Genomic DNA, 24,636 nt, shown 5'->3' on the forward strand with positions numbered 1-24,636 from the left:
CAGGTCAAGTGCAGGGCCATTAGGTCACGCAGCTCCGCCGCACTTTTTTCGTGCTCCAATAATGGCCTGCTAATCTACCTCTCAGGAGGGATAAGGGAAATGTGTTTGTCCCCTCGTCCCCCCCACCCTTGTCCCCTGCGTCCCCCCCACTCCAAAATCTGGGGGGGTCCCCCACAGTTCCTACGCCCATGGGTGATGGCACAATACCGGCCCTCAGTACCTCAGTTTTATCACGGGCCGGCGATGTTGATATTCAGGCCGCTGCACAGTGTGGGGTGGGCACCCGCCTTCCAAATACCATAAGCGGGGTAGGCACCCGCCGTTAATCAAAGGCATAAAGCGGGGTGCGATCCCGGTTGTTCTGGCATTAAAAACGTGGGGTAGGCTCCAGCCAAAAGCGCACTAAAACGCGGGGTGGGCTCCCGCTCTCCTTCCGCGATGCGGGGGAATCCCCACATCGGGATCCCCTCGGCAGAGGACGCAGCTCAGCGCTGCGAGGCCCACACGCTCCCCTCTCCTTAGGCAATTTAAAATACAGCGCTCACGAGGCGCTAGGAGCCACCAAGTCTTTTAGCAGGCAGGAACAACAAGTCCTTGGGGCTGGGGACACCCAAGCACAGCGCAGGCAGGCCAGCACGCAGGGACCCCCAAGAAGTTGCAGCTGGGTCCCACGGCGGTCCCTCCTGGCAGAGTGTCTCCCCCAGCCCAATTAAGCACAGCACAACTTTTCATGGGGTCACAGCCCCTTCCTTTATAGTACACATTTCCTTTGTCTGAAAGCACAGGGCATGGGGGAACCAGATGCAACTGGTTCTGGAGCACTCTGTTTACCAGGCTACTCTTCCCTATTGTGAAGTGGGGGCTTGGTGATCAGACACACCACAGGGGGCGGAGCCAGCATTCACTAGGGCAGGCACATCCTATTCAGGGACCAGAGACTTCTCCTCCCACTAATCAAAATGTAGATGTCCCATTCAGCCTAGTGCTGACTCACCCTGACCCTCCTAGAGCCACCCACACCTCACCACACCCTATCACTCAAAAGCCAGACATGCAATTCACATCAGGCAGGCAGACACATAGCACACAGAAAGCCAACTTCTAAAAGTGGTATTTCTAAAATACCCATAATAAATCCGCGCACACCATTGCGCAGCATTTATTCTCACAATTCCATACATACCAGACTTGACCACACTGCTCCTCCCATAACAGGAATAACCACTGACACACATTACACTGGACAGCAGTGCTAAAGTGCCTGGAGGCCAAAAAAACACCAACACTACACGAGGAAAAGGCCTAGGAGGCAGGCAAAAAGTTTAGTGGTGAACAGGGCTGGTGTTGGATGGAAAGGAGGATGGGGAGGTAGATAGAATTCGCTCTAATGAGTAGTAGAGTAGCCTCCCTCCCATGGCCAGGAGCTCCTACGCCAAGGACATAGGATTTCACGGTATATCCAAGCCCTCCCACCAATAGACCAGAGAAAGGAGAAGAAAAGAGAGAAAAAGGGATGGGGTAAAAAATAAAAAGAAAACAGCAGACAAAAGGCCAACAGGGCCAACGTATTCCATCCCAGTCCAGGAGCGGCCCAACGGTGCTAACCAGGGCGTTTCTGAGGCAGTCACTCCCCAAAGGGACTAAGGGAATGGCGGGGCGTGCCATAAAATACAGGAGAACGGTCGTGGCTTGTCCCCCAGAGGTCGACCCGCCACAGTGTTAATGGGCAAGTACGGGGTCCCCCCCCCCCCCCCCCCCCCCCCCCCCATGGAGTGAGTCCCAAGTCCCCCGGCCTTAGTGCAGGACCTTGTCCGTGTATCGCTGCCGGAGCAAGGATACCAGAGGCCCACATGACGTCTGGACAATTCTAGCAAGTTCGGGCTCTCGCGGAGTAGGCAAGTGGCTTTGATACCAAAACGTAGTCACCCTCCTCCAGCCACGGGAGGGTCCATGTCAAGGGGCCACCACCCCGGTGCCGGAGCCAGAGGGGGAGGGAGGCCCTGACAGGGAGCACCGCCCTTTTGAAGATTGCAAAGCCTCTATAGATATTGAATAGTTGATGATGTCCTGTTTAGCTTGGTGCGACAGTTCACTTGCTTCGGAGGCTCTAGTATGAGGAGGAGGGACCCTCAACCACTCAGGGCGGAGGGGAGTCCTGGCCTCAGGGTCCGCAGAGGTAGGGGTGGAGAGTTTAGGGTCGGGAGAAAGATGGAGCAACTGAAAGATCTCAATGATCTGCGTTTGCCCTCCCCCTGAAAAATCCGGGCAAAAGGATGGCCCCACTGGTACTTGACGTTCAATTCTTTAAGTTTATCTGTTACTGGCTTGAAGTCTCTGCTGCGGCGCAGAGTGATTGGGGAGAGGTCTTGAAAGATTTGGATTTTGTGGCCCTCATATGTCAGTCTCTCAGCGTTCCGAGATCTCGGAGGATCGCCTCCTTTTCTGTGAATAAGTGCACCCGGGTCAGGATGTCAGAAACCAGATTGGGCTTCCCGCGTGGAGGTGCAACTCGGTGCGCTCTATCCAGCGTAGGGGGCGAGGCATCCTCATCACCCCGGATCACTTGGAGGAGATATGCGACACAGGTCATGATGTCCTGACCCTCTGCTCCCCGTGGAACCCCCCTGATGCGGAGGTTGTCCCGGCGGCTTCTGTTTTCCAAATCTTCCTGCTTAATTTGGAGTTCCAAATGTTGCTCCTCAAGTGCCGCCGCTCGACGCCATAGTTGCTCCTGATCCTCTCTCCTCGTGTTGAGGGTTCTTTCGAGATCGTCCACCCTCGTGCCAATTTCAATTACGTCTCGCCTGATGTCTCTTAGGCAGGTTTTGACCTCCGCTTTAAGATAATTAATTTCCGATTTTATTCCCTGAAGAAAGTTGGACATGAAGGCTTGGGTGACGGGGCTAGTGTCAGCGGCTTCCGAAGAGTTTGCCATTGTAGAGCCCGTGTGAGTAGGCACCGAGGTTGTTTTAGTCCACAGGTCTGCCACTGTTGTGTCCTTGGAGGTTGGCTGTACCGTGGTTTTCCCCAATTTGGTACGGGGTATGACTTAGACAGAGGGCACTCCCAGCCTGTGGAGGATTCCCCTAGTGTCCAGCACCTGAGTCCCCCTCTGGAACGGCATCATATATAACCATAAGGGGAGGCTGCTAGCCAGGATCGGCTGCACACAGAAGGAGCCGCTGCTACGGCGGAGACAGTCTAGGTGACTCCGAGGGGGGGCGCCCACAGAGAATAGATGAGAGGCAAGTCAAACCCCAGATGCTGGCCGACCACCCAGCCGATCTCTTTGCTGCCGCGCTGAGAGTGTTCGCAACCCCACACCTGACAAACCCCAGGCTCACTCCCGGCATGGCTACCAAGGAGGGTCTTCTATAGGCTCTCACGACAGCTCTGCTGTCTTCCTGGAGGCAATCCAAAGGAACCGTCGTTGTTGAGCTATGGACCATCACACGACTCACCCCTCGCAGCTCTCCTGGGGGGGCAGGGATGTAGGGGCTGGCGGTCAGGGGCCGACAACTCCCTGGTCAAGGGCAAGTCCTGCCATGTGGGAGCCGCTGGCTCAGGCGGGCGTGCTATGTCTTGCTAGGCCCAGTTGCAGCAAGGCTCAGCGCCGGATGCTGTTGAGGCGCCCCCCTCCCCCCCCCAAACACACCCAGTCCAGGAGGGAGTGGAAAAGGCAACAGGTTGGTCCCAGCAAGACCCCGGGCTTCGATGAAGGGCAAACCGGGTTGTGGAGCACCCTGTGCGTCAGCGGGAGTGCAGGGGGGGGGGGGGTAGGGAGAAACTGGGGGGGGGGCACCGATCGCAACACCCACGCAGTTAAAAGCTCAAGAATGCCAATGGCCAGCCTCCGGAGGACGGAGCCCACGTAGCACACGTTCTACTCCAGCGAGGTCTCGGCCACGCCCCCAACCATAGGCATTTTAAACACATTTTTGCGAATACACTTCCTTCAACAAACTATTAATACCACTACGAAACATATGCACAGCATGTGAATCCAGATGAGTCACACTTCATAAGGAAAATGTTTCTGATGGATACTTCTGCCTGTGTATTCCTCACCTTATGAATACTCTCTGCGCCAGAATTCTGCGGGAAATTCTATACTAGCTCTCCCACGTCAACGAGGACGTCACAATAGCACGGCTCCGCTCGCAACACCTTATGACGTCCTCGGAGCCATAAGAGGACCTCGTCGGCGTGGTGAAGTCAGTTCCTTTTTTTCCGCACCGTCGACGCTTAACTGTTTTTCTTAGGGCTCTCCGTTTTCTTCGAGGAAATCTTTGCATCTCTTGTTGGTTCTTGATGGCTACATCCAGGAAGACCGGATTTAAAGCCTGCAGAGAGTGTGGCGGGCATATGTCAATCACGGACCCGCATGAAGATTGCCTCTGGTGTTTATCTTCGGATCATGACGTCGTGGAATGTTGAAGCTGCAGGAAGATGAATCCGAAGGCCATTAAGGAGCGTGAAGCCAAGTTGTTTATGGCCAAAGCCAAAAAGAAGAAGAGCGGTCGTAAGAGGGCGAAGTCTTCGTCCTCCTATACATCGAGGTCGAAGAAACATAAGAAGTCTAAGAGGAGGCATGGCTCTCTACATCGTTCTTCGAAGACCAGGGCCTCGAGGTTGCCGACTCCGGCTGAACGGCCTCGAAGAAAGGACTTCGTTTCTCCATCTCCTTCTCCTCAGGTGACGCCGGTTCCATCTCCGGATCCGGTATCGCCGGCTTCGAAAGGCTCTTCGCAGCATGAAGACTCACCGACTCCAGCGATGTCTACGGTGCCTAGGGAGTTGACTCCAGGCCGGGTGACTTCTCCTGTGTGGGCGCCGTTCCCGGCTCTGCAGCCTCCAGCTCGACCTCAGGAAGGTATGGAACCATATCCTGCTTTTCCTGCTCCTGGGTCAGACTCTTCGCATTTTCTTAATGCGATGTTTGGCATTATTGCCAGGGCCTCTGCTCCATCCAGTGCGCCTTCGGGCCCCGTGGGTCCTTTGGCCTTTAACTTGGGTGTTCCTCAATTTTATCCTCCGGCACCCTTTATGCCTTTCTTGCCGTCGACTCCGGCTTGGCATTTCCCTGCACCGAGGTCCTCCACTCCGGCTCCACGGACTCCTGCGCCTGTTGACTCGGCTCCGCGTAGAGTTCGATCGGCGTCGAGGTTCGAAGCCGATGCTCCTCCGTCGATGTCGTTGATGGCTTCACCGACGTCGCATGTGGCGCCGCCGACTCCTAAACATCGCTCTAGGAGAGAGGCGCAGAGGATCATTGAAGAGGAAGAATATGCACAGAATCGGGAGGAAGGGGAGATCATTCATTCTATGGATGAGTTTGAGGACCTCCGCAAGGCTAGTGGCTTGGATACTTCTCCTGAGTATAATCTCCCATCTGCGAATGCTGGTGTTGTGCATGACATTGCTCCTTATCATGTGGTTCATAAGGAATGTGGCTGATTTTCTTGGTTTACAGCTTCCCTCGACTGAGGTGAAATCTAATATTCTTACGGAAGTTCTTAATACTTCTACTACTGAACCGTTGCTTCCCTTTACGGATGCTTTGACGGAACCAAATGGAGGTGTGGCAGAAGCCTTTGTCTGCCCCTGCTGTTTCTCGCTCCATCGCTAGAAGGTACAGGCCTGCTCCTGGTGATCTGGCTTTTTTATCCTCTCATCCTACGCCGGAAAGTCTAGTTGTCCAGGCTTCTTGTTCGAAGCAATCTTCTGGTTCTTTCCTTACCATTCTTGGTGATAGGGATTCTAAAAAGATGGAGCAGGCGGCAAAGAAGGTGTTCTCTTCTTCAAGTATGGCTCTTAAATCCACTAATGCTACCTGTCTTCTTGGAAGGTATTTCCATGCTTTAATGGACTCAGTCATGCAGCTGACTCCAAAGTTGCCTGAGGAGGATCGGGCTAATTTCATGGAAGTCCTTTCTGATTCGCAGGCTGCGGCACGTCAGGTGATTCAATCAGGCCTGGACACTGCTGACTCGTGTGATGGGATCTTCTGTGGCAGGCTTGGCTTCGTTCGTCTGGTTTCTCACCTGATGTTCAGGCGACTTTGCTGTATTTGCCCTTTGATGGGTCAAAACTCTTTGGTTCAAAGGCGGACTCAGTCTTAGAGCGTTTTAAGGACAGCAGGGCTACTGCAAGCTCTCTAGGCATCCAGGTGCAGACCAGAGGATACGGTTACAAGCGGTATCATGGATTTGGGAGATTGGCTTCCTTTCGTGGCCGTCGGCAATCTCAACAGGGCCAGCAACAGCAGAATCCCTTATACAAGTCCTACAGAGGAAGGAATAAAAGAGGCCTGAGGGGTGCAGCTCGACAACAGTCCTCCTCCTCTTCCTCTACTTTCCCTCCCGCCACCGTTGGTACATCAGGAAAGCAGTTCTAGATCCCCCATCTTAGAACATGTTGGTCCAGTTGGAGGTCTGGTGTCTCCTTTTTTACAAGAGTGGAGACTGATCACGTCAGATCGTTGGGTCTTGAATCTTGTAGAGAATGGGTATGCCCTCCCTTTTTTGGAGTTTCCTCCTTCTTACCCTCCTCGCCAGGTTTGGTGCTTAGAGGACCACTTATTGCTTTTACAGCAGGAAGTTCTTGCCTTGCTACAAAAAGGTGCGATAGAGGTGGTTCCGGAGCAGGAAAGGGGTCGGGGTTGCTACTCCCGGTATTTCCTGATCCCCAAAAAGGACGGTCGCTTAAGGCCAATCCAGGACCTCAGGATTTTGAACCTTTAACTCAGACATGAGAAGTTCAAAATGTTGACCTTGGCTCAGGTTCTTCTTGCGCTGCAACAGTATCCATCGATCTACAGAATGCATATTTTCTTCTTCCCATCCTGAGGTCGCATCGGAAGTATCTCCAGTTCACGGTAGGGTCGCAACATTATCAGTTTGCGTTTTTTCCATTTGGTCTTACTTCCGCACCTCTAGCCTTTACAAAGGTGATGGCAGTGGTAGCGGCTCATCTCAGAAGGTCAGGGGTTCCTGTTTTCCCCTACCTGGACGACTGGCTGTTGAAAGCGGAGTCTCCAGAGTTGGTTTCGCGCCACTTTCACGTAACCGCTCATCTGTTATTCAATTTGGGGTTTTCGATAAATGTACCCAAATCTCACCTGGTGCCTTCTCAGCGCAGCCTGTTTATAGGGGCAATACTAAACACTTCTGTGTGTCGAGCTTACCCTCCTCCACAGAGGATTCTCGACATTCGGGAGATGATTCCCTTATTTCACAATGGAGCGGTTATTCCAGTCCTGAAGGTTCTTCGCCTGCTCGGTCTGTCCGCTTCCTGCATTCTGTTGGTCAACCATGCATGCTGGCACATGAGGGCGCTCCAGTGGTGCCTCCGCAGGCAGTGGTATCAGCACAACGGAGATCTCGGGGAGAAGATCAAAATCTCCAGAGAAGCTGCAGCGGAGTTAATTTGGTGGAGTGTGCAGGGCAACCTGTCTCACTGAAAGCCCTTTCAGCCTCCTCCACCGGTGGCCACGGTGATCACGGATGCCTCCACTCTAGGGTGGGGTGCTCATCTGAAGGTCAAAGGTCTTTGGTCTCCAGAGGAAAGGTTGCTTCACATCAACCTTCTGGAATTGTGAGCGATACGTTTTGGCACTAAAGGCCTTCCTCCCTTCCCTTCGCGGTCAGTCGGTTCAGGTCTTGACGGACCACACTACCATGATGTGGTATATCAACAAACAGGGAGGTGTAGGGTCGTTTCGTCTGTCAAGAGGCTCTGCGGCTCTGATCCTGGGCTCAGAACCATCGGATTTGTGTGTTTGCAAATCATCTGGCCAGTGTGCTGAATGTTCGTGCGGACAGTCTCAGTCGGCGTTACTCGGCCGATCACGAGTGGCAGCTTCATCCAGAGGTGGTCCATCGCATCTTTCAGATGTGAGGGTCTCCTCGGTTGGACCTGTTTGCCACTCACGAGAACGCGCACTGCCCGTCGTTCTGCAGTCTTCAGTATCCAATGCGGGGAGCGCTGGGGGACGCGTTTCAGTTGGATTGGAGCTCGCAACTCCTTACGTGTTTTCTCCCATACCCTTGATTCCTCGGGTTCCGAGGAAGATTCGCCAAGACTGGGCCCAAGTTATATTGATTGCCCCGCATTGGCCAAGAAGGGTGTGGTACACAGATCTACTTCCCCTCTCATCGCACCCTCCGCTCTGTCTCCCTCTCAGGGCAGACCTCCTCTCGCAGGGGCAGGTTCTACACCCCCACCTCCAGAGCCTGCACCTTCATGCCTGGAGATCGAACGGGGCAACCTGAGTTCCTTCTCTCGTCTGCCGGATATAGTGGATGTTATTTTATCGTCCAGGCAACACTCCACTAAGTCTGTTTTCTCTTCTAGATGGTCCAGGGTAGTTAGGTGGTGTGGAGAGAGAGACATTGACCCTTTGAAGGCCTGTTTGTCTAATATTCTGGAGTTTTCACTTTCTTTGGCACAGCAAGGTTGTACTGTAGCCACTGTTAAGGGCCATTTGTTGACCTTGTCGGCTTTTCTATGTTTGCCGGACCAGCCGTCTTTATTTAAGACCCCCATTGTCATGAGGTTCATTAAAGTTCCCTCCCACACCTTTCATTATGCCTCAGTGGGACTTGAATCTCGTTCTTACCTTTTTAATGGGTTCTCCGTTTGACCCTCTTCATACTTGCCCATTGAGGCTTCTTTTTTTAAAACGTTTTTCTTGATTGCCATTACCTCGGCTAGGAGGGTAAGTGAGCTTCAGGCTCTTTAGTTCGAAACCTCCTTTCTTGACCATTCATGCGGAAAAGTTGGTCTTAAGGACCAGGGCTGCTTTCCTTCCCAAGGTGGTTACCCCTTTTCATTTAGGATAATCCATTACTTTACCTACCTTCTATCCTCCCCCTCACCCTTCCAAAGAGGAGGAGAGAGCGCATCGTTTGGACCATAAGAGAGCTGTCCGCTTTCACTTGGATCAGACAAGAGATCTGAGACTGGACGATCAGCTCTTTGTGGGCTATGTTTGGTAGATGAAAGGCAAGGCTGTGCACAAGAGGACTCTCTCCAGATGGATTATCTTGTGCATCAAGATTTGCTACTCCTTGGCCAAGAAGGACCCTCCTGAAGGTATCAAGAGCTCATTCCACCAGAGCTAAGTCTACTTCTTCTGCTTTGGCTAGAGATGTTCCTGTTGATGACATTTGTAAGGCAGCAACTTGGGCCTCCCTCCACACCTTTGCGAAGCATTACTGCTTGGACTCTGAGGTTAGGAGGGATGGCCATTTTGCTCGTTCTGTTTTACAAGATTTTTTGGTCTAGTCAGGTGGACACCCTCCTCCAGGAGAGGTACGGCTTTGGGAATCTATTCATAAGGTGAGGAATCCACAGGCAGAAGTATCCATCAGAAGAACAAGTTACTTACCTTCGGTAACTCTTTTTCTGGTGGATACAGTATCTGCCTGTGGATTCCTCACTGTCCCACCCACCTCCCGGTTGTCCACCTGTTTCTACCAAAAAATGTTTTATTTTAACCCCTTCGCTGCTAGCACTTGGGCCTCCCACACGAGTGAGGCACCATTTTTATCGGGAAACTTGGGGGAACGCTGGGTGGTAGGAAATTTGTGTCAGCTCGGTGATGCCACAACTTTCCCACACACAAATGTATGAACAAAGTGATATTTTTTCGGCTGAAATTGAGGTTTGCAGAGGATTCTGGGTAAGGAAACGTTGGGGGATCCACGCAAGCCATACCGCCCTGGAATCCCCCGGTTGTTTAGTTTTCATTAATGTGTGGGTTTGGTAAGTTTCCCTAGATGGCCGCCGAGCACAGGGCCAAAAACCAAGGTGACCCCCCCCCCTCCCCCTTAGCAAAACCAGATTGTTTTGTGATAGGCAATTTTGATGTCACCTCACTACATTTTGGGCCCTTGCCTGTCGCGGGAACTTGGGCCTCCCTCGCGAGTGAGGTACCATTACTATTGGAATACTTGGAGAAAGGCGGGGGATAGGAAAGTTGTTGTTTCTTTCTGCAGTGTGAACACTTTGGCACAATAATGCAAGGAAAATGTGACTGACATTTTGAGGTTTGCAGGACATTGTGGGTACGATAACGTGTTGGTATCCACAAGTGAGACATCACCATGTACTCCCATGGGTGTTTAGTTTATGACAATATCTACAGTTGGTAGGTTATTCTTAGATGGAATGTACACCTTGGCAGAGAGACTAAAAAGACCAAGATTCCTACACAGCCATCTATTGCTAAAGCACACACACATACTGGTTGGATTTGGCATGAGGGCAAGTGATGGTTCAGTATATAAAATTTTATTAACAAGAGATTTCACAAAAATGAAATGCACTGTCAATAACTAAACAGACATAAAACTGAGCCAGTGACTCGCAGCTTGTGAGCTGTAAAGCCACGACAAGGCACCAACCGCTTTACAGGCCATTCACACACCTTTCATACGTGATACACACGACCATTCCCACCATTAGGCACAAAACCAGCACACTACAACACACACAAAAAAGGACAAGGTACATCCTGCTTGAGAAAGACAAAAAAGACAAATATTTCTGCACAACCACCTATTCTTCAAGAACACAGACCTACTGGTTGGATTTGGCACAAGGGTGAGTGATGGTTCAGTATATACAGTTTTATTAACCAGAGATTTCACCAAAATGAAATGCACTGTCAATAATTGAAAGGACGAGAAACTGAACCATTGACTCACAGCTTGTGAGCTGTAAAGCCACGACAAGGCGCCAACCGCTTTACAGGCTATTCATACACCTTTCATACGTGTGACACATACAAAACCATTCACAACGCCAGCCGCGGGCCCAGCACATTACAACACTCACACTAGCAGACCGTGCCATTCAAGGGCCCTTCACTTTCACACGCCCACATTCCTGACACAGCAACCACACCAGCTCACGGATTGTGTGGAGTGGCGCTTGGCTAGCAGTGTGTGTAGTGACCAGCAGCAAGTCACTACTCACACACCGCCAGCCAAGCGCCAGTCCACGTACACCGCCAGCCGAGTGCCAGTCCACGTACACTGCCAGCCGAGTGCCAGTCCACGTACACCGCCAGTCCACGTAACCCGCCAGCCGAGCGCCAGTCCACGCACACCGCCAGCCGAGCGCCAGTCCCAACACACTGCCAGCCAAGCGCCAGTCCCAACACACTGCCAGCCAAGCGCCAGTCCCAACACACCGCCAGCCAAGCGCCAGTCCGCGCGCACCGCCAGCCAAGCGCCAGTCCACGCACTCCGCCAGCCAAGCACCAGTCCACACACACCGCCAGCCAAGCGCCAGTCCAAACACACCACCAGCCAAGCGTCACTCCACGCACACCGCCATCACATTTAGGATTTTTTTTAAACAAATAAGAAAACGCAAACAAATTGCAAATAGATACAAATCTACTAACACAAAATCTGAAACGAAATACACTACACAAATGCCAACCTTGAAACTGAACAAAAAATATTAAACAATAGAGACCAGGCAGTTCACTTTACCACTCATGGATGCTCCCAAAAATTCTTTTGCGTGTGGTACATTCTAAAACAGGGAGGCGCACACAGCCCAGGGTTAGAAGGACACTCGAGACAGTACATACTTGTCTCCTTCTGCGTGCCTCTTTGCCAACAGACTCTACATCTCCTACTGGGAAAGTCTTTTGAGGGTGTGGGAGGAATGTGATCAGTCAAGTGGCGATCTTTCAATCTAGCCACATCCTCCACCACTCCAACTCTAGGAACACTTGCCTGTTCCACTAAAACAAGGTTGCCTATTACAGACTCCTGAAACTTAGCAAAAGTCATCTTTGACTCAGGACAAGAATCCTTGAAAACAACAAAAGCATTAAAGGTTGCCAAGTGGAAAAAATGGATAGCCAACTTCTTATACCAAATGGAAGCCTTACGAAGAGCAGCGTAAGGTTCCAACCTCTGATCTACTCTGTCAGCACCACCCATGTGCCTATTCTAGTCTAAAATGCACACAGGTTTCCGCACTTCAGCAACCTGACCCCAAACTGTCACAGGTGAAGTGCTTTCATCATGGATGGTAGTCAGCATGTAGACATCTCTCCTGTCTGAAAACTTCACAGCTAGAAGTTCCTTGCAACGCACTGTCCTGTCCCCGCACAAGCTTTTGACAAACAAGTTCTTTAGGGAAACCTTTACGGTTAGAGCGGATTGTGCCACAAGCAACAGTGTCCGCTTTGGCCAATTCCCTGAACAATCGCACACCAGTGTAGAAGTTTGTAGGAAACTGTCTCTGTATATACTGTTCCCAAATAGGTACAGTGTGCACAGAGTCCACAGTCCCCAGAGGTTTGGCAGAGGCTAAAGTTAGATATAACCTTACTCTCTAAAGTGGTAGCTTGGTCAAGCAGTAGGGCAGTATCAGAGGACAGTGTAAAGCATTTGTTGTACACACTCAGTCAGCAAATGGTCTCACACACTCAAGAACTGAACTCTAGGCCAATGGTTTTTGTATAAAAATATGTAGTTTTATTTTAGAACCAACAATAGGTATCAAAATATACATTCTCAGATTGAGAGGCTTTAGATAAATACTTTTCAATAGGCAATAGACTTTGGATGCAATAGATAGTTGTTGCAATAGGCAACACAATTTCAAACACAATTATACATTTAGCTCAATGGGAATTTCTAGTAAAATGCAATAATTACTTTTTGGATCACTTTTCTTACCACAAGACTGGATCCTAGATTCAGTCCTGGGACTGTTCCTGAATATCTGTAAGTTTGCAAAATCGACACTTGGAAACACTTTCAGCAAAAATCAGGCAATGTTATCCTATGGAAGGAAATTTAAGTTACCGGTAAAGTATGTTCTCGTTACTTTTGTAATCCAGTGCTGGGCTCCTAGGTTCAGCACTGGGACATCTATCTAAAACAGGTAAGTAATTACGTTTTCAAAGTTGGTGCGATTTTTAAAGAATATTTGTAATTTGCAAAAATCGACACTTAAAAGAAATTTCACAGAAAAACAGTCAATGGTTTCCTATGAAAGAAAATTGGGTTAGCGGTTAGTATGGTTGTAATTACTTTTCAGGGTCAGTGCTGGGCACCGAGATCCAGTACTGGGATCTCTCCTGATAGCAGGTGAGTGTTTTCGTTACTCGGTTGATATTAGGTGAATATTTTAAAGTTTAGAAACTCCACACTTAGAAGAATTTCCAAGTGAAACCAGTCAATGTTACCCTATGGAAGAAAAGAGTTATCGGCTTTTGGATAAGTACTCGACTGGCAGAGTTAAGGTTCTGGGCATAGACTCGGGGGTCTCCCAGGGTCAGGTCAGTACAGTTGTTACACCCTTCAGCGGCATAGGGTCAGCCGGGTGCAGAGTGAGTGAGGCCCAATGTTATCCTATGGGTGGCAGGGGGCCCTTGGTTGGTGGCTGCTGGCTAGCAGGCCACGCGGCTGTGGGAGCTGGGCTCCTGGTTACTTGCTCAGGGCAAATGGGGAAGTAGAGTAGAGATTGCACTGCCAGGGGCACTCGGGCGGCTGGGTGCAGGGTGCTTTTGAGCCGTCGGGCGCTCATTGGATTGCAATGGAGAAGCTCAAAAACAAACAAAGGCTGCAAGCTCGGGCATGAAGATTCTTCAGGTGTGACCACCACTTCGAGAGGTAAGTTGGGTAGCTGGAGGATAGGTAGGCACCCAGGAGTTGAGCACAGGGGGCCGCAGGCCGCCGGGTGCAGGGGTGCCTTTTGGTGTCGGGAAATCTTACCCGCGGCTGGTCGCGGTTGGAGGGGTCCCTGGTTCTGAGGCTGCAGGCGTCGTCAGGAGCGTCGAGGTGGGTCCTTGGGTGCTGGATTCGGGGTCACAGTCGCCGGGGGGACATCCTCGGGGTCTTTGTTCACTCCAGCACAGGCCAGACTTGGTGGGTGCAGAGTGTGCAGGGTTCGCGGTTCCTGGCTGATGCCAGGGGTCAGTTACTTGATTTGAGCAGTACCACTGCTCGTGAAAGTCCCAGTTGCTTAGAGTCACAAGGCAGTCTGGTCCTCCGGGATTTGTGACGTTGCTGGCCCCTGGAGATGCCGGAGGGTTGACAGGTCGGTAGGGCTGGGGTCAGAGCAGTTGGTGTCTTCCTCTTGTGAGCAGCTGCACGGCAGGTCTTCTTGTCTCTTAATCTTCTTTGCTGTTTCGGAATCTGGATTTAAGGAAGGTTCAGGGTGCCCCTAAATACTCCATTTAGGGGCGTTACAGGTAGGTAAATGGCAGGGACCACCGGGTCCCTGCCCCGGGGTGGGTACACCCCCTATCCTGCCACTCTCCTGTGGGAGGGGGGGTAGTGGCCTAGTCCTGATTGGGCAGGGCTCCCCATCTTCAAGATGGCGAGAGCCCGGAGATGTGCTTCACCTCGCCTCCCCCACCTGAGGGGTGGGGTTGGCAGAGGCTGGCACTCCCCCTGTTCTTCCTTGGGGTTTCCGGCCAGTCTTCCCGCCAGAGTGGGGGTTTAGAACTGGTAGGGGCCAGTTGCTGAGTACAGCAAGTGGCCTGGAGAAGCTCACAAAGGCGGCATGCCTTTGAAGCTTCCCCTGCCGATCCTGGGGGAGGAGATCTAGCACCTCGCCCAGGATGTGCATTGTTGCAGGCCCAGGAGAGCGGATGGCTCTCTACCCTGGAGTTCAGCAACATGTCTGCTGTGTGGCAGCCTAGGTAGCCCCTCAGACAAGACTTTGATTGTAGGTTAGGTTCAGGGGGCATCTCTGTCGTGCATTGTACATAACATCCGGCATTGGCATCAGTGCGGGTTTAATGTGCCGAGAAGTTTGATACCAAACTTCTGAGTCTTCAGTGGAGCCATCATGGTGCTGTGGAGTTCGTGTTGACGATCTCCCAGCACCATATACTCTTAAATGGCAGCACTGCACTTACAGTGCCCAGGAATGGACCTGGGTACTGTAGGGGCACAGGGCTCATGCACCCACACCACTGGCATAGGGCACCCAGCTAGAGGGGTGGCTCATGTATGCCAGGTCAGTGTGTGTTGTGGGCATGGCACACAGGGATGTGTGCCGTGTCGACTGTTTTGTTCTGTACCCAGACACTCGGCCTGCAAGGGCAGTGTGTTTGTGTCAGGGTACAGGGCCTCTAAGGGTGACACAATAAGTGCTGCAGCCCTTAGGGGCCTTCCCTGGTCACAAGGCCCTGGGTACCTAGTGTACCATTTACCAGGGGCTGACATGTGGCCAGGGTTTGCCAATTTGGGTTTAGGTTTCAGCACAGTTTTTAGGGAAGGAACATAGGCCCTGGGTACCTGATTGGCAGGAGCCCAGGGCACACTCAGTCAAAGTACATTCAGCAATTCAGCAAAAAGTGGGGGCATACCATGCAAGAAAGATGGCACTTTCTCACAAAGTTATCTACATATAAATGGTGACTTTTTTTCAAAAGTCCTCTTTCAAGTTCCCACACAATTTTCTCAGTCACTCCAAAAGAGGACGGACAACCAGGGGGGTTAATCCTGGATTCCTTACCAGTGTACACCCTGAAATTAGAGACATATCCAGTCCTACTGTCACACAGCATATACAGCTTAATTCCATAGCGTGCCCTCTAACTAGGAATGTATTGCCTAAAAACCAAGCGGCCCTTGAACACTGCTATTTCTTTCCCTGGAGCATAGATTTCAGAAAATCGATCTACAAAGTGATCTATGACAGGCCGAATCTTAAAAAGACGGTCACACTCAGGGTGATCTCGTGGCAACGCTAAACTATTATCGACAAAATGAAGCATCCGAAGCAGAAGCAAATACCTATCACGACTCATGACTGCCGGAAATATAGCTGTTGCCGTCAAGGTACTAGTAGACCAATATGAAGACATTGATGGCTTCCTTATCAAGCCCATCAAAAAAGTGAAACCCAAGAACTTCTTCATCTCTTCCAGATTTTTAGGAGTCCACCAGGTAGCTATAAAATGGGGCTTAAAGCTGGCACTGTTGTCCCTCTAAAATTGTGGGGCATACAAATTAGTCTGCTCAACAATCTCTGCCAAAAACACATCGTCCATAAACAACTGAAAAAAAAATGATAGCAAAAAAGTTTTCTGTATTCACTCTACACCCTGGAACACCAGCAAAGTCTGGCAATGCCGGCTGCACCATGCCTGGGGGAACCCAGAGGTCATCACTTCCAACTGGAAGCCTTGCAGCCCCAGGCTGCAACCCAGATGCCTCTTGCCACACTATACCAACGGGAAGCCTTGCAGCCCCAGGCTGCAGCCCAGATGCCTTTTGGCGCACTATCGGCACTGTCCTCCTCTAACACAGGCACTTCATCCGCACTGAGAGTAGCTTCATCCGCACGGAGAGTAGCTTCATCATCCGATGATAACATGTGGAGAGAAAACTCACTGCCTGAATCTTCCCCTCCCACCTCTGCCTCAGAATCCGAGTCAGTCTCTGAACCATGGTCAGAGGAAGACTCAAAAAGCATACAAACAACCTGCTGAGCAGTAATCCTGCGGCTAGCCATTATCCTTACTAAGAAAGGAGACTGCACAAACAAGTCAACAACAACCAACACTATGCAAAATAAGTAAGTACAAAAAATGTGTGCCTTTATCACAAAGATCTATATACTCAAACTATACGATTCACTTGCAAGAGACCGCTATACTCACCAGCACCTACTCTGCAGATAGACAGCAAAAACGATATCCCACTAGAAAGAAAAAAAACAAAACCAATTACTTACAAAACAACAAAATACACATTGAGCACAAATACAAAAAGTTTTTGACACTCAAAAAACAGAAGCCAAACATACTGCAATTATTACACCATTTGCAAAAAACACATTCATGCAGAGAAATGAAAAACATTTACATAGTACAAAAAAAAGTCTCTTACCAAACACAAGCAACTACATAAACAGCAGAACCAAAAGTAACAAAAACGCAACCTGGAACAGTCTAAAGAGCAAAAGCTTTCAACTAGAACAAATAGGGAGAAATAAAGCATTAAAATTGCAATTCACAAGAAATAAAAGAATTATTATTATAACACACTACGTCACTACCCAATTGGTCAATCTGCCAGATGGGCCTTCAAATAGGGCTGTTCAAAAATGGGGGGTGAACTTGCCCAAGGGATCGGGTGAGCTTGTCTGAGGGCGGGGCAGAAAACAGCATACAGAAATGTGCCCCCCTTGCAAAAGAAATAAATCCCTGGTGCCTAGTATGGTTTTCTGCCTCCCGCCTAGGGCCAAAAGGCCCAAAAAAAAAGGGGGGCAGATCTGTCCCCAGGAAGGCAGAAAAAACATTAACCAAATGTATTTTAAAAATCTGCCCCCTGGAAGCGACCCTTGCCCGAGGGATCGTTTCAATTTTAATTTCAAATAAGTCCCCCTAGGGGCAGAAAGGCCAAGTGAATGGACCGATCTGCCCCCCGGGGGGGGGGGGGGGGCAGAATACACATTTTTTTTAAATGAGGCCCCTGGAAGCGACCCTTCCCCAAAAGGGTCCCTTCCATTTTTTTTTTTTTTTTTTTTAAAGATCCCTGGATCTTGAGGGCTTTTCTGCCCCCCCTCCCCTGGGGCCAGATACGCCAAAAAACCAAGGCAAACAGTCCCGGGAGGGGGGGTGGGGGGCAGAAAAGTCTTTAAAATAAATGTGCCCCCTGAGGAAGCAACCCTTGCCCAAGGGGCCGCTTCCTTTACATGATTAAGGAACTCCCTGATGTCTAGTGGGGCAGAAAGGCAAAATACACGGGCCGATCTGCCCCCAGGGGGGACAGCATACACTTTTTTTTTAAAAATGAGGGGCCTGGAAGCAACCCTTCCCCAAGGGGTCGCTTCCTTTAAAAAAAAAAAAAAAAAGATCCCTGGCTCTAGTGGGCTTTTCTGAAGCCCTCCCCCCCCCCCCCCCCCAGAAATGCCAAAAAACCAAGGCGATCTAGCGCCAGGGGGGGCAGAAAAGTCTTTAATTGGTTTGCCCCCTCTAGGAAGCGACCCTTACCCAAAAAATCCCTGATGCCTAGTGGGGGCATTCCTCCAGCTCGATCGCGACGCTGTGCGCGATCGTGCTGCAGGAATGCCCTGTATTGAGACATCAGAGGAGAGGAAATACTGTTTCCTCTTCCCCGATGCCTCAATACATTAAAAATTACCCCCCGCCCCACCGGAGCACACCAACTTACCTGCTCCTCCTGGACGCGCTGGAAACAAATGGTTTCCAGCGCGTCCAGCGCTTCCTGATGACGTCTGCTCGCGCTGACGTCATGAGATTGCGTGGGGTTGTCGGGGTGGCAGCGGAAACTCTTCCGCTGCCATCCCCCTTTGTGGGGGCTAGATGGGCTGCCCATGGGTGGAGCGCCAGCGCTTCCCCCATGGGAGGGTGCCATGACGGAGCGGTTCCTTCATGAGCACAGCCCAACCGATGCTCATGACGGAACCGCTCCCTCATGAGCATCGAAGGGGTTAATATGTCTTAATCATGTTGATATTTTATTAATGAGAAATGCTTATTCAGTTGCTATTTCTCCATTTCTTTATTGATTATGCATTTGTGAATTTATATATGTGTATATATTTGGTATGCTATGTTTACATTTGAAAATGTGTCGATCTGCCTGTTTGCCTCGGTGGCACAGAAAAAATGTGTGGAACTGACGTCAGCATGCCGACGAGGTCCTCTTATGGCTCCGATGACGTCATACGGTGTCGCGAGCGGAGCCGTGCTATTGTGACGTCCTCGCTGACGTGGGAGACCTAGGAAAGAATTTCCCGCGAAATGCTGGTGCAGGGGGTATTCATAAGGTGAGGAATCCACAGGCAGATACTGTATCCACCAGAAAAAGCGTTACCGAAGGTAAGGAACTTTTTCTTCTTACCCATAACAAAAGTTATTCTGGGATCACATGTGACATGCCCACCTCCCTAGAGAATGGAGTAGGGCTAAGCAAAAAGGTAAAACCCAAGAACAAATAAAACTGCATAATACAAGACTCAGGTCCCCGAATAAGGGGGAAAAATAATCTAAAGATGGAGATGATGTACTAGATCATTGTCGACCTAAGTTTGACATAATACTGGGCTTGTACTGCCCAGTACAAACCAGTATACATACCATATACCCAATAGAAAAAAAGAGAAAATAGGGACAATTCTGCATCCAACCATTAGATGGCAGATTAATACATAGAATGTGAATCCAGAGCTGCACAAATGTTGTTACAGGTAATTAACTTTTTACTTTCTCTGTGCTTGGGCTCACCTGTATAAAGTAATGATGTGGAACTTGCTGTTGTGTGTTGTGTATTAAGAGTATCATATACAGAAATATTGTCTGTTATCAGTATTGTGCCCTATTTAGTCTTTTACTAAAATATATCATTGGGTGGATGTTTTGTATTTTTAATCCCAATTGTGTGATATTTTTGTAGATGATGATTAAAACTCTATATTCTTTCCAGGCCTTATTCTGACAACAAAAGTATGGTGCTACACCCTACCGTTTACATTGGTAAAAGGTATTGTGCAGCTCCTCTTGCCCTAACAAAACAGTTCTGGGATAATACAGTAATTGTAGTGAACTTGTTGAAGGACTAAATTAATGACGAGATCAAGGGACCTTTTTGGTGATAGTGCACTTAATTGTGTTTACATTTCATTAATTCATTGAATTCTTTCACCATCTTACTCTTTTTTTTCCTCACTCTCCAGGGTTGTTTGCATCCTCCAGCAAATGCTGGCCATGGCAGTGGAGGTGGACAAGTCACCCACCATGAGCTCCAACAAAATTGCATATGACATGTTTCCCTATGTTCCAAGTATGACCCAAAGATGCCTGAGGTGAGAAGAGTAATGTCTGTGCGTTGTACACAGTTGAAACCCCCAACCCCACATATTTATAACTGTAACTAATTTATATTAATAAATGCTTTTCCGGCATTCTTACTACATCTGTGTCTCATTTCCCCTGCTTCGAACTCATGGGATGTTCCTTCAGCCTGGAAGGGAAACAGAGCACCTTTGTACACCAGAGTCCCAACTCTTTAAGAAAGTTGAATCCTGTGTGGACTTGCAGACCTATCACATGCTCAGACATGATCACATTCTCCCTACCACCTCTCAACACTGAAAATATAAGAGGCAGTCTGGCTTCCAAAACTCCACTTTGTGTTCTTTTCTTCCATTCTCGCATTACTTCTTTAATAGATTCACATGCTGTGTATGTTCTACAATCTAATGGTTGGTTAAAACATTTTTACCTGTGAAAATTGACCATAACCCAAAGAGAATAGTATATGGGGTTGGAATGCCAACTTCAGAACTGCCCGTCTCACACACAAAGCTCTTCACACCGGAAAAACCGGCCTACCTGGCCTCCAAACTCAAAAAGGCAGGACAAACGAGGAACTCAGGAGCACCAATACCCTTCTCATTCCACCGAAAGCCCGCAAACAATAAAAAAAAAACCCTGTCTCGCTCCTTCCCGGGAAATGCACCCAAAATCTGGAACTCCATACCAGTTCACATCAGGACCAACCCCTCCTTCATAAACTTCAAAAGACAGCTCAAAGACCTCTTCCTCAACAGAGAACACCCGAAGTGAGAGATGATGCACAATGTGACTGAGCCCTTTCAACAAAGGAATCCTGCTAAGCTCAGAACTTAGATTACTCAACAAAAAGACTTTCCTTCGCCTGTTCCCCTTCCCTTTTAGCCTCATTCCCTAGACTGCCAGAACAAGATTCGTCACAAGACAATGCTTCTATCGTAACACTGTATAAATATTTCCTTCACGATATATGTTGTAAAGCACTCGGATACCTCCGGGTCTAGCTAGCGCTATATAAAACTCTTAAATAAATAAATGTGCTACACATGGAATCACAAGTCTCTGCCCTTTTTATGTTGTTTTGGCCACCATAGATTCTAGTCGGAGGGAAAAGTGAAGGTGATTTCAGCAATATCACTTGACGGAAACACTGCTCAGCCTGTCAATCAGTTAACCCTTTTTTCTGGGTTTGATATTGGAATGGTTAGTTTGAGCTTTTTTTTACAATTTTATTTTGGGGGTATTTTTCTGATTGCTTAAAGACCTTGGAAAAAACTAGTACGTTTTGCCCAGGTTGTATTCGTAGGTGCTGTGAGACTGATGCAATGTGTAAGGTCTGAGGAAAATGTATTCCTTAAGAATCACAATTGATGGAATGGAAACACTGGCCATGTTCTTCAGCTGCAGATTAGAGTTTGACCCTTTAGTCCTTTGAATTGGTAACTGAAGATAAACACCAAACTGACAGAAGGGTTTCTGTTACATAGGCAACCAAAGAACCCTTGAATCATAAAAAGACAGTAGAACGTAAAAATATTAAAACCCACAAAACAAAGGAGAAAATGATGAACCTGAAAAGCCATTCCTGGGGGGTCTTGGGAGAGGTTCAAACAAAGAGCATACATTGATGGCAATGGTCAGGTAAGATTGAGTCATAGGAGGATTAAAGTGAAAATATATAGACTGCAAAATAAGACCTCCAAGTTACAAGATTTTACGGAAATATAACAACAATAGGTGGCAGTAGTGGCCTCGAAGAATGTCTCAATCTCACAAAATTTGACCCCAGGTCTATCAAACAAATATTCTATTGGATAGGTCATTTGTTTTGAAGTTGAAGTTGACTCCAAAGATCAGCAGGTTTTGTAAATGTAAGTGTTTTCAACAATAAGAGTCCCAAGCTTGAAACTTTGATAAAATTGCCTTATCTAGCAATTCCACTTTCATAAATAATTTCCAGGCACCACACTGCTTAGCAACTAATGAGGTCAGGAGTGACTGATGTAATTTGCTGTTCCTTATGCACCTTCTAACCAGTGTCCGATATGATTTCTTTTGTTTACCTTTGCCTTCTGTCTAGACAGTTTAGTCTTTACCAACTGCAGTCACAGAGCTCTGAATCATCTTCAGTGGCTTTGTCTCTGAGAAGAAAAGAGTCCAAGAGAAAGTGGATCTTTTTTAAAGATGTTTTCCCCTTGTGCGTTACAACATGGCTGAGGCTCCTAGCTAGTCTCTATTTAAGTCTTGTTGGACTGACTGTGTTTTAATGACCTCTACTTACAGCATATTTATTGTCCTCACTGAAAGTATGTGCCACAGGGAGGTGCCACATGCAAACATTTTTGGACAAAAACCCTGAAACAGTGAGAAAAGACATTTGTTTGCTTTTCAAGGAACACCATCTTCAGAAGAAGAAATATTTGCAGCATACTTTTGGCAAAACTCCTGAGAAAATTAAGAATTTAAATGTTGGAAAAAAGCACTTAAAAGGATGAGCTTTGGAGCTTGACTGAGTGTGTTCTGTTAAATCTCTCCAGCACTGAATCTTTCAATGATTCACATGCTTGTATCTTTCCCCGTCGTCAAAATGGAAGTTCAATGGTAACTTTCAAACAGACATGCAAAAACATAGACATGTAAAGTCTTTTTCATTGTCACTATAGTAGCATACTCCATACAGTTACAGTTAAGTGAAAGTGCACTCAATTTCAATACCCTAACTATTCCCTCATCCCACCTGAGAGGCCACCTTATGGATTCTGCAATCAAATCAATTCATCCATAATTTCTTCTGTCCGGCTATGTTGAAAAAGCGTCAACTCTCCTCTTTCAACCCAGGCAGTTTCAGTTGCCAACTGACTAAAGCAGGTTCCATAAGTCAACATATTTTTCCCACCATGTTGCGTATCACAAATAGCTTCCTCTGCAGAACTCTCCAAGTCTGGACATTCAGAGGGCTTCTGTCTGGAAGGGATATATTTGTTCACTGTTATGCAAATAATGCTTGCATTTTTACTAAAATTGCTATTGCACCCTTTTTATAGCCTTCCAAAAGCATTCATATTTTTTTTAATTGCCTCTTGTACAGAAAAGGTTTGTATTTATATTTAAAAAGTGCTTTGGGATCCCACGTGCGGGTAGGACTTTTCAGTGCTTATGATTTTTTTCTTCCTGCTTATTCAAGTGAAAGAGATTGTGTATTTGGTGCATTCAAAAGAATATCAACATAATCTACTGTCAAGAAAAAGCAGTACTTTCTAATCTTCTAAATATTTCTGGATACAACAAAGATGCATTAATTCATATTTTTATTTTTAATCTTCCTTTGTAAATGTATTGCAAAATTCGTAGACCATATTTTTCATTTATATGAATAGGCCTGGTCTGCCTTTGACAATGCTGTCTCTACCTCCTGCCAGGAAGCTGGGCCAGAGAGGACAGAACTGGTTTGGACTGTGCACAGAGCCTTTCTGCCACAAGGGAACGAAGAGAAATGCAGTGGTAATATTGGGGCCCAGACCCCAGAACTTTAGATTACTTCTGGACTCAAGAGGAACCTCTGCCAAGGAGAAAAGCTGGGAAAGCGGAAGAAGTACTGCCCCCGTTGCTGTGCACAATGTGGGGTTAGCCTGTAGTGGCTGTTTTTGCCAAGGAGAGGAACTGTGTGTGTATCCTGCTTGAAGAAGATCTCCAAGGACTTGGAGTATCGCTTGCCTCCTGTTCTGAAGTCTCAGGGACACAAAGACTTCATCGCCTCTTTCTCCTGGCACCTGGAAACTGCGGTTTCAACTTTCATTGAGGGAAAAAGCAACATTGGCGCAGTCGAGCAACGCCGCGACCTGCAACAAAGCTGTGGGCACTGCTTGTGTAGTGCATGACGCCACGCCCCAAATTGCACCGCAGCCCCGACGCCTGCTGCTCCCACACCGTATCCACTCCCAGGCCACTGCCTGCACCGGAGCCAAGGGGACCACTCGTGAAGCTCAAGACGCACCGCCCCGACTTGCACTACAGCCCCGACTTCACAGACGCCAGTGCTTCATCCTCACGGAGCCCATACATGACATGGGTGACCTTCCAAATCCATCGCCACCTGCACTGTCATAAGGAACCGATGCCTCAGCACCGCCGCGACGTCACCTCCCCGGCAACAGTAAGGAACTGACGCCTCACCTCCCCTGTGTTCGTAAGGAACAGACACTGCCCAGCACCAATAAAGCAAAAGACACACAATTGATGGACGGAATGCAGAACAAATCAAAACATTCTCCCCCAGTCAAGAGATCTGGGTTTCACCCCTCTTCAACCAGGATAGCTTGATTCCAATGGCACAGTGAGCCCGGGACCTACGTCTGGGCATACCCAGCACACTTAGGCGAGAAAGCAAAAGAGACACAATTGAGGGACGGAATGCAGAACAAATCAAAACATTCTCCCCAGTCAAGAGATCTGGGTTAAATCCATCATTCTTTTGCTCACCATGCCACCCCAGTTTAGACCTGGCCATATGCAAATCAGTCTTGACCCTGTGCCTCATGGGAACAGTCCAGACCGAACTGCCAAGCCAGGTCCTCCCTGGACCGGAAACAAGCATCCTGGGACCTATTTCAGGGTATGTCACCCTTCTTCAGCAAGGCTAGCTTGAATCCAGTGGCACAGTGAGCAATGGACCCACGTCTGGGCATACCCATTCCACTTAGGGCGAAAAGTGTTACAGCAAACACTTTGCCCAGACGTGGGTCCCGTGCGCTCAATGCCACTGGAATCAAGCTATCTTGGCTGCAGAGGGGTGAAACCCCGAAACCGGTCCTAGGATGCTTTTT

The 24,636-nt window shown here is 48.7% G+C and overlaps 1 protein-coding gene across 2 annotated transcripts in view; it reads left to right on the forward strand.

The window, feature by feature from the left end:
- SIMC1 (SUMO interacting motifs containing 1) overlaps positions 1–24,636 on the forward strand; it is a 345,516-nt gene that overhangs the window by 230,712 nt on the left and 90,168 nt on the right. For both annotated transcript variants that reach the window (XM_085618268.1, XM_085618267.1), the window contains exon 7: positions 19,696–19,824. In XM_085618268.1, the coding sequence (XP_085474394.1) occupies positions 19,696–19,824 (129 nt within the window). The remainder of the gene's footprint in view (positions 1–19,695; positions 19,825–24,636) is intronic.

This window comes from Triturus cristatus, chromosome 7 (assembly GCF_964204655.1).
Source record: "Triturus cristatus chromosome 7, aTriCri1.1, whole genome shotgun sequence".
Lineage (NCBI taxonomy): Eukaryota > Metazoa > Chordata > Amphibia > Caudata > Salamandridae > Triturus > Triturus cristatus.